Raw genomic sequence first — 10169 nt, 5'->3', positions numbered from 1 at the left:
ACCACAAACTCCTATTCTCCCAAAAATGTGACAAATGCATAAGTTAATAAAAGAATCACATTCCATCATAGGCTAAGCAAAGCTGGGATACAAATAAAAGCAAACATACAAAAAAAAAATCACCATGATTTGGCTTCCATTTGTATCTTCACAGCTGCCTCCAAGCAAGGCCACTATTTTATCAAACAAAACCAGGGTCTTTCTCGTTCTCAGTCTCACTTGCCATGAATGAAAAAACCAGAGGGCTTGACTCATGTTAAAAGTGTTTTTTTCTTCAGAAGGGTCTGTATCAACATCAAGAAGGTTAAGAAAAGAATTATTGTCTGGATATGGAGTGATGGGAAGGGGGGAATGATGTGAGTGAGATTAAACCCCTCGAAAAGTCTTCAGTCACTCTTAGACTGGTTAGGGTTGGATTCGTTAGCTTTAATTGAAGCGTTTTGTTACTGTTGAAGCAACCAAATACTGGATTAGGACGAGACCAGTTTTCTCTAAAACGGTGGGTAAGGATAGTTGATTCACATGAAAGCAAAGTGATTTGTGTACTAAACTAGTGCTTGTAGGAGGAAAAAGAAAAAAATAGAAGATGAGTTATAGATTTCAACCCATCTGAGTTAACTCGGCCTGATGTCGAAAACTATTTTTTTGGTGGGTTTTTTCATGTGAATCAATATCTGTATTTAGTGACCAAGTGTAGCAAAAAAAAAAAAAAAAAAAAAGGGGAAAAAAACACTAGTGAAGTTATAGAACCTTGGGCCAATCTGAGTTAACACGAGAAACTCGGCAGAGTCATTTTTATGTGAAAAACCAATTTTGGGCCAATCTGAGTTAACACGACAAAAATTTGTGAATAAAATGCATGATGTATTATTTATGTTAAAGCATGACACTTTGAAGATATTTTAGAGACTCAGTTGTGCCCAAAAAGACCACGCATCTGCCTCTAAACCCTTGACCAATATGGGATCTGTTTCTAGTGCAAAAGTTTAATGAAACAAAACAAAATTATATATATATATATTTTACTTCTATTCTTACTTTCTTTTCAAGTGCACAAAACTAAAAAAAACACATAATATTGTTTTTTTTTTTTTTTAACTCCCTCCACGTTTTAAAAGCCTTACAGAAACCTTTGGATAAGCTGATTGCAGGATCATTTTCATCAAATGGCCACATGATTTGGTTATGGGTAACACCCTGAATCCTCTTACCATTTTTCTTAACTAGAAAGGCAGAAACAACAGCAATATTTGCAATAAAATTTGTGTCCGGTAACTGCATTTTTTTGAAGGAGACTTGGTGTATGGACAGACCACTGAACCCCAAGGGATTTTCTCTTTAACAAAAGCATAGTTGATATATATATATATATGCAGAAAGAACAGACTGACCAAGAGATGGAGACAAACAAGAGCCTTCACACAAAAGCAACGTCCACCAGGATTTCAACATGCTACACGAACACCAAACAAACACGTCGTCTGCAAAAGTATTACAGTTTCCTTTCTTTTTTCTTAGAAAATTAAAATTTCACAGAGACTAAAGAGGACCCATGTTTTGCCTGTTTCTTCCCTGGCCAATAAACCATCTTCCTTCCACCTCAGGCACTCTTGAGTGCTTTTTTTCAGGTTTTTGGATGGAGGGTTTTTCTCCCGTGAAAAGTTCAACCCATGGCATACTTCTGAGTCCAGCTCCTTGCGGTGGTCTCGTATTTTGTCCTGTCTGTCTTGTACATGTGAGCGATCTCTGGCACAAGAGGGTCATCCGGGTTTGGGTCCGTGAGTAGGGAGCAAATGGAAAGCAGAACCTGAAAGGAGGAATAACTTGTCATTTGCTTTTAGGATTCGTGAGGGAGAGTGAGAGAGAGAGCTAAGATATATGGCTCATATACGCTAACACAAAACTGCAAGATGCATAATGCTTTGCCTTTGCCATCATATTCAATAATAGCATAGTAGCTTAAACCAACCCTTTCTAGTCATAATGCATAAATCTCATAATCTCATTCTTCTTGCAACTGATTTATAGCAACTTTCCTCCTGATCAAGATCTTGGCCATGACAAATCACGCTTTCTTTCTTTCTTTTTTTCAAAAACAAATAAACAAATTCCAAATCATAACTAGCACACTCAACATTAATATCAGCCAAAAGATGTTGATGTAAAGTGGAAAGCATAATAAAAGGGAAAAAAATAACATCCGATGAACTAATACAAACCTTGGAGATAGTGAGTGCTGGACTCCACTGCTCTTTAAGAATATCTAAACAAATGCTTCCATTGCTATTGATGTTTGGGTGGAAGACTTTTGTCCTAAATGCTACCTAGAAAATGAATATAAGGTGAGCACTTGCACTAGAAAGAAGAAACAAATCAAGGATTAGAATGTAATCATGTGCAAGGAAAGATAATTAAGCGCACTTTGTGAACTAGAGATAGTGAACTGCAGTACATGTTCAATAAACAAACAAGAACAATCAAGAACACAAGGCACATGACTGATTTGAGACCCATGAAATCCAATCCAGGTCGACTTGAGTTGGGTTGAGTCTCCCAAGGCTAGAAGCCTAACACAAGATGAGTCAGGGATGACTCAGAATTTGCACAGAGCGAGTCTGACCCTTAGATAGAACCCACTCTCCAACATCAAGTTGGCCCAACTGAGTTACACATTGACCTACCTAGTTGCAAACCATCAAGAAGTACAGGGACCCCCGCCAGAAAGAAGCCCCCTTGATGGGCATCATTAGCATTGTTTTCATGAAATCCTTGGACTTAGATAATGATATTGTATGCAAATGGTCTAATGTTCAGAGATCAGTAAATGGTCTGGCTTGTTCCTGTCTAAAGAGGGGGTGACCTCCAATTTCTCATTGTTAGGATTCTCCTCTTTGTGATCATATCTTTTGTTGTCTTTGGGCTTTAATGAAATGCACCGTTTCTAGAAAAGAGATAATCATAAAGAAGCACAGGTCTTCAGTTCTCTTAAGTTCAATCAGAGATGAAATACAAGAAAGTGGATAAAAAAGGCAACATGATTACGTACTGTAAATAAAAGAGTTTCTTAATTACATTCTTTTTCTCTCTTTAATCACATGTGCTCCATGGGTTATTGGCATCCAAAGGATGTGATTTTTTGCCAAAATGAGCATAATACATGTAGGCTCATGGACCTTTTTCAACGAGACCTAGAACTAATGCTCTCGCAAGAAAGTTGACATGGTACACGAAGAAGGCTTCGAAAAGTTGCATAAGATATGTCAGAAAAGAAATATTTCACATTCCAGCCAGTAACTGGATTTCTCTAGCAAAAGGAAAGTGATGAACTGAGGAATCATATGATTATATAGCATTAAGGAGGCCTTAGCATATTTATTTAACAGGTTTTCGTATGACAAAACAGTGACAAGTTGCATCAGGATAACCACAAACCTGAAGGAGAACATTGAAAGTTGCTAAAAATTTACTTTTTTCCCTAGAAAATGGTACAAAATGAAGTAGTCAATAGGGGAAGAGAGACATGAATTCACTTAAACCAGTGATTTCACTTTCCCAATTTTAAGCCTAAATTAGAAAAAATAATGCCCTGTTAGTACACGGGGAAAATTTGGAGACAATGTGAACTCACCATAGAAGTGTCCAAAACACATTAACTCACATAGAAAGCATGGATGGAATCCAGATTACTTGGAGAAAATGAATCGCTGTTTATGCATAAAAAAGGAAATAAACTCTTAACCAAAATGATAAAGTTTAACTTCTTCCTCTTGAGAAAATTTAAGAAAGATAGGTGAAAAAAAAGGTTAAGCATCCCCACCCCGTTCCAATCTTTTCCCATTAACATAAACTAGAACAAACACATTCACTAGAGACTACAGCACTCTAAAATGAGTTTCAATCCTACTTTAGACTTCTAGTAGTAACAAATGAAGTTCAAATAAAATCCAGTTAAGCAATCAAGCAGAGTGTAAAAAAAGAAGAAGAAGAAGAAGAAGAGCTAATTAACAACTATAGTTGATACCTTTGGTGGCTTGAATGGGTAATCTGGAGGGAAGTGAATGGTAACCAAAAACACACCTCCTGCATAAGGACTATCAGGAGGACCCATGATGGTTGCTTGCCAGTGAAACATGTCTTCAGCAACAGGACCTTAAAAATTTAACGAAATCTGAGAGAAACATTAACAGCAACCAAAATGTTTGATCTCATGCAACACATAATGAAAACAAAAACTAGCAGCTAAGAAAGTTTACTTCCCTTTATTTACCAACTCTACCCCCAAAATAAAATATAAAATAATAATAATCGTAGTAAAAATAAAAGAAATAAAAATACAGACAGAAGAACTGCATATGAAAGCAACATTTATTTATTTAAAAAATAGTCATTACTTCAATACCGATGTTCCCTTAAGATTATATATGAGATATATGCATGCAATCATTTTTAAAAAATGCAATAAGTAGGGAGTGGGCTTAGTAGCTGCTTGCCAAAGCTACTGCTTAGGATAAAACTATGCACCAACATGAGCAAGTCATTTTCTCGACATCAGCAAATAACTTCTCTATTTTTTGTTTCAATGGTTAACTTGATTTACTTATGCACATTCCAATGTTCCACTGAATATTTTAACCGCTGTACAGTGAAATCAAACTGTACAATATTAGTGATGAAAAACCAAAACAGAAGCTAGTACCTCCGCTTTTATTGTTTGAAGGTGTTGGGGTACTAGTAGCAGTTGACCTAAACAGCACTAACATCTGTGCCATTTGATTGCACTATATTTACCTTAATAAATGATGAATGGATTTCATACAAGCCTCAACTTGATTACAAGCTCATGTTCAGATAGTGACAAGTAAGCAAAATAACCGTTGGTGTAATAAGGGAAGAGATCAATTTCAACATTGCTTTGTAGCCTCCATGACTCTCAACAACACTTACTTTTTGCAAACCCAGGCCACACTTCACATCATATCACTTCCTTCTATAACCAGTAGTAGCATGAAACTTCCTATAGTATGGCAAACTCAATTCATAAGATTGGTAGGAAGGATAAGCTCACCGACTTCCTCATATGTGTGTTTCCTCTAATTTCCCAATCTGCTAGTAATATATTAACTCATTCGCTTTGACCTGCAGTATATGCACTGGCCCCTAGATTGCAACAACAGTTAATCTCACCAAATTTCGAGTCCATCAGAAAAAAATGAGATCATTCCTCCAAAAGTGTTCAGCTTCATTCACCCCTATCTCAAACCTCTTCTTCACTAATCAAAGTAGGGAGCACTTAAGTTGGATTGATAACTTCTATCACATTCCCAAGAACAAACAGTTTCAAACGCCTAACCGCCACAGCTGAAATTTTCAGTAGAATTATGCAGATTCAACCTTACTCCAAACATACCATATAGAAGAAAGGGCATATATTCTGATGCCTATAGACATACCACATGGAGATAACACAAACAAGGGGAAAGGGGTTTAAAAGTGAAGGTCGTAAGATTTTATTTTTTCTTCCAATATGTTCTCAAAATCTATATAGGGGAATAGAATCTTCTCCCAAGTTATTTTATTAAAACGCGAAAAACCTCATTTACACTGCAATCATGGTCCACAATCTATGAGTAGAAAATCGATAAAAATAGCACCAATGGCTCCACGACTTTCAACAATCCACTAAATATGTTTAGCTTCTAGAGACAAGTAACAACAAATAAAACTAATGACAATGGAACAGAGCAGGCTCATCTATTTTGAGTATTACCTCTGAGCACTCTATTATCCACCACACCTAGCATAACCGAAGAAAAAGAAAAAAGAGAAAAATTCAAAGATAACTTTGCCAGTACGCATACCTGCACTGCATGAGGTAGGAGGATCCTTCTGCAAGTCCTTGAGTTCCTTCAAAATACGCTTGGACGCCATGACCAGACCCTGCAACGATCACTAGAAGTCAAAACCCAACGCCTGGACCACAATGCTAGAAATCAGACATTTTCGACTCCCTAAGAGGCCAGATCGCATCTAAATCTACAACCAACCAGACAAGTTTCCAAACACCTGAAGAAACCAAATTTCCTATAAAAACTTCTCAATAGGATCAACATCTGTACGTTTCGTTTTGACTACAGCAACAAATAGAAACACTAGAGTACCCAGTCATCGCGTAATTCAACATCGTTTATTTGGTGATTTTCACCTGTACAAAAAATAATCAAAGTCCCTCAATTCATCGACTAAATTAAAACCAACAAACTGCCAAAACCCTTTTATGCTCCAGATCAATCTTTTCCTAAACGCTGGAGTTTCCATATCATATCAAACCCTAAACTGTCTTAAAATTTCCAAACGCGACCACAGATCCTTAATAACTGCGGAACCAGATCTCCAAACGAAGAAACCAAGGCCCTTCCATACCTATCCACGCCAACCCCCTAGATCTCCCTGAAGAGAATCGAAGGCCCTAGAAGTCCGGGAAAAAAGAAAATGTGCCCAGACAGAAGGGAAAAAAGAAGAAGAGAAAATGAAAAAATTGAGAGGGAATGGAAGTAGAGAAAAACCTGTCAGAAGGCCGACGCTCAGAGATCAAAGATCGGAGCTTTGGATTCTTCAGATCACGCGGAGAATATGGCGGCAAAAAGGGGACGGCCTTCTCGCAGATCCACAGCCCTCCCCCTGAGACCACAGATTCCCGGAATTTCTCACTGGCGACGCTTATTTATAGTGGGAGGAAAGACGATAATGCCCGACCTCATGGCTGCCTCTGTTTCGTAAATCGAAAGTTCGTAACGCTTTTCAACGTCCGTCCGCGGCAAGTGCGGTGGAAAAGGTGAATCGGGCGATCCACCATTACCACTGGGGAACCGTAACTCGGACTCGGGATTTGACCATGATTTTCAAACTCGCTACTCAGAGTTGGGAAAGGCCAGGGCAGGTCAGGTTACGATCAGACTCAACCCTACTCAGAGTCAGGACTTGTAAGTCTCGATCTGATTTAGGGTAAATCAACCCGGATTTCTAAGAACCGAGTCATTCCCTAAAAAAATCCGAATTCAAACCAAGTCTGTAAATGCATGCAAGCGTTCGTCTCCAACTTGACCGATGAAGATCAGTAGTAGTTCATTCTACCTAGACAGTACAGAAGAAATCTCATCCAGGAGAGAAGAAAGAAGAAGACGACAGAGCTGGGCGCTGAGGAGACCTCTCTGAAGCAGAGTGAAGAATAAAATGAAACGCATCCCTCCCGTTTTTTATTTCATTATCCGTGAACAATTGAACAAAGAAGAAACAGAAGAAATCTCACCCAGGAGAAAGGAAGAAAGAAGGCATATCTGACCATAGAGCAAACATTTTTGAAGCAGAGTAGTAACTGACACTGGAAAATGGCGAGAAGGCGCGAAGGTTCAGAAGGAAAAAAAAAAAGAAAAACAACAACAGAAACGGACGTTTACCCAGAATGAGGAAGACAGGTCTGCCCCCCTCCGAATCGCAGGGATCAACCAACATCATTTACTATTCATAGGTACGATGCCCTTAACCACCAAAACCTTCTGAATCAACCACAGCCATTCTTTCATCTCCTCTTCTCCCCTTCTCCCCCGATCTCCAGACCCATGAACAGCAATGGCGAATTCGGCCGCCCCTGACCCGATTCCGCCATTGCCCAAGCCCCCCGGCCACGACCAACGCACCAAGCCCACCCCCCCACCCAATCACCAGCGCTGCGTCTCCTTCTCCGAGCCCATAAAGCCTACCCACCGTCCACCCCCCCGCAAACGCTCCGGCTGCCTCACCTGCTGCATCTGCTGCGCCTGGACCATCCTCGTCTTCCTCATCCTCCTCCTCCTCCTCCTCCTCACCGGCACCATCTTCTACATGTGGGCGCAGCCGGAATCCCCCGAATTCCACATCGAGCGCCTCACCATCACCAACCTCGACCTCACCCAGAAATCTGAGCTCACCTACCTCACCTCCAGGATCGACATCTTCGTCGCCGCCGCCAACAGGAACGACAAGATTGGATTCCAGTACGGCCCCACGAAGGTCTTCCTGTCGACGTCCAAGGACATGGTCAATCTGGGTCGCGCCACGATCCCCAGTTTCGAACAGGGTCCCAACAATCTCACCATCGTTAAGGTTCCCGCCGGGGTGACGAACTCGCTGGTGCCATCTGCCGATGGGCAGAGGTTGATGGAGAAGTTCCGGCGGAACGAGGTTGTTGTGAGCGCGGAATTGAAAGGGAGTGTGAGGATGGTGATGGGGGGTTGGCACTCGGAGAGCTTCGATATCAGAGTAGAGTGTAAGGACATCGCTACCTCCGGCTCCAAGAAAGCATCAGGAATCAATCCCCGGTGCGAGATACTGTTGCTGGGTTGGTAATTCCTCTGCACCCTTCAAATCTTCAGACTCCATTTCCGTTTTTTTGTTGAATTAGGTCAGTTTAATCTGCATGGATCAAGAAATTTGTTTTTTATTCGTTTCAATTGAATTTTGAAATTATCTTTCTAAAATTTTCAAAATAATTTGCTGATCATTGCAAAATAGAACCATAAATCCTTCTTTTACTTGCTTCAATTTAGTGATATAAGCTGATCCAAGCTTAGGGGCACCCATGCTCATTGATACAAATTAAAATTTGAAAAATGAAAAACAAGGGAAACATGAGTTGGAAAAACTAGTGTTAGAGTCTTCAAATTAGAGATTTTAATGTTCTTATTTTTATTTATTATTTAATAATTTAAGATAGTCTGGATAAATATTTTAATTTTTAAAAAATATATAATTTTAGCTTAAAAAATCAATTTGTAATTGTTTGTTTACGAAGAACATAAACGTTTCTAACTAGATTTTCTGAAATAGAAAAGTAAGGCCATGATAGTACCCCTTGTTCAAAATTTATATCCCAGGAAAAACTAAAAATATTTTTCCTAAGACACATTTTTCAGAAAACCTTCAGATAAAATCCTATTAATGCCCTTATTAGGAAATTACAAGAAAATTTGAAAAAAAATCCAAGGAAAATAAAATGGACAGGGTAGTGCCTTTTTTTAGGAAAATAGATGGAAAATAATAATCAATCTCATACATTATCATATTTATCTGATAAATTTCAGTAAAATAAATTATTAAATACAAAATTGACAGTATTATAACATCAATTGTCAAATACTTATTCAAAAATTTTCCATATAGTTTTCCAACCTATCTTGGCTGGAAAATCTTACCTAAAAAGTTATATGATTTTCTTAGTAAGAATTTCCAGCTAAAAGAGTTTTTATAGGAAATATAACTCACTAATGGTCCATGAAAACGTATTTCTACTATAAAAACTTTTCCAGCATTTCCAACCTTTCTTATAAAAGGCATTAACAGAGCCCAAGATTCTCTCAAATGAATTTTTCGTCATAGGATTATATGACAAAATCTTTCTCATTACAAAAATAATGAATATCATCTGTTTGATTTATTTGTTTTCGCAAATCTCAACCTCATGGTATAAAAAACGTAAGAATTTCTTGTAATTCAACATGATTACATGTTCATTTAAGTGACGCGTGACCTTTTATGAGGAGTGTGATACATATGACATAGAATTAGGGTTACTTCCCCATCAAAGAAAAATGCTTAAATGTGTCACATTAAATCCCCAATCCTTCAATGTATCACATTATTTACCATATTGGATCTATTTACACTATGGTTTCAATGCTAACAATGGGTCTATGGTTGCAGGATCCCCTTACGCCAAATGAGCTAATTTGATGGAACTTATTTAGGGTTATGTCACTCAAATATGTTGTTGTTGCCTTGTATTTGAGGAAGAAACTCCGGACATATTCGTATTAATAGTTTTTTAAGTTCGGAACTTCTTTTTTTTTTCTTTTCTATATTCAGATTGTAAAGTAATTGCCATTGTGGCCTTCTTTTCCCTGTTCATCTCCTTAGTTATGATCTGTGTATATAAGGGTGAACTTGTCTTCATATTTGGGAGAAATAAAAGTAGAATTTTGATCTTTTATGTTGAAATTTGTGTATCAATTTAACTGTAGGTTATTACATAAATCAAAATGTTTATTTTAGAATTTGTTTCAAATTAATTTTTATGTAATTTTTATAATATTCAAACAAAATTATTTTTTATCACCATAAATAAACCCATAAAATGC

The 10169-nt window shown here is 38.0% G+C and overlaps 2 protein-coding genes across 2 annotated transcripts; one reads left to right on the top strand and one right to left on the bottom strand.

Moving 5' to 3' along the window:
- Positions 1–1398: 1398 nt before the first annotated feature.
- Positions 1399–6706, bottom strand: LOC137965504 (ubiquitin-conjugating enzyme E2-17 kDa-like). Its single transcript, XM_068811765.1, has 5 exons — positions 6564–6706; positions 5859–5937; positions 4022–4149; positions 2220–2324; positions 1399–1807 (listed from the first exon to the last, which is right to left on the bottom strand). Exons 2-5 carry the CDS (start codon positions 5926–5928, stop codon positions 1664–1666), a joined length of 447 nt encoding a protein of 148 aa, XP_068667866.1. The 5' UTR covers positions 5929–5937; positions 6564–6706; the 3' UTR covers positions 1399–1663.
- A 743-nt stretch (positions 6707–7449) lies between these two features.
- LOC137966702 (NDR1/HIN1-like protein 6) lies at positions 7450–9996 on the top strand. The gene is made up of 2 exons (XM_068813389.1): positions 7450–8378; positions 9736–9996. The coding sequence occupies exons 1-2, from the start codon at positions 7627–7629 to the stop codon at positions 9758–9760; spliced, it is 777 nt and encodes a 258-aa protein (XP_068669490.1). The 5' UTR covers positions 7450–7626; the 3' UTR covers positions 9761–9996.
- The last annotated feature ends 173 nt before the right edge of the window (positions 9997–10169 follow it).

Source organism: Aristolochia californica, unplaced genomic scaffold (genome assembly GCF_029961685.1).
Source record: "Aristolochia californica isolate CCGP_79_NKW_82.1479 unplaced genomic scaffold, dmAriCali1.0.hap1 SCAF_5, whole genome shotgun sequence".
Classification (NCBI taxonomy): domain Eukaryota; kingdom Viridiplantae; phylum Streptophyta; class Magnoliopsida; order Piperales; family Aristolochiaceae; genus Aristolochia; species Aristolochia californica.
The sequence above is the reverse complement of the archived record's forward strand: the minus strand, read 5'-3'. Positions and strand labels throughout refer to the sequence as shown.

What these genes read in the sequence shown, in the direction of transcription:
- LOC137966702 (XM_068813389.1), top strand. Translation starts at nt 7,627, where the DNA reads ATGGCGAATTCGGCCGCCCCTGACCCGATTCCGCCATTGCCCAAGCCC. An exon ending in GAGATACTGTTGCTGGGTTG is followed by an intron (nt 8,379 to 9,735) that starts GTAATTCCTCTG and finishes CTATGGTTGCAG; the next exon opens with GATCCCCTTACGCCAAATGA.
- LOC137965504 (XM_068811765.1), bottom strand. Translation starts at nt 5,928, where the DNA reads ATGGCGTCCAAGCGTATTTTGAAGGAACTCAAGGACTTGCAGAAGGAT. An exon ending in TCCTACCTCATGCAGTGCAG is followed by an intron (nt 4,150 to 5,858) that starts GTATGCGTACTG and finishes TAAATTTTTAAG; the next exon opens with GTCCTGTTGCTGAAGACATG. An exon ending in CAGCACTCACTATCTCCAAG is followed by an intron (nt 1,808 to 2,219) that starts GTTTGTATTAGT and finishes TCCTCCTTTCAG; the next exon opens with GTTCTGCTTTCCATTTGCTC.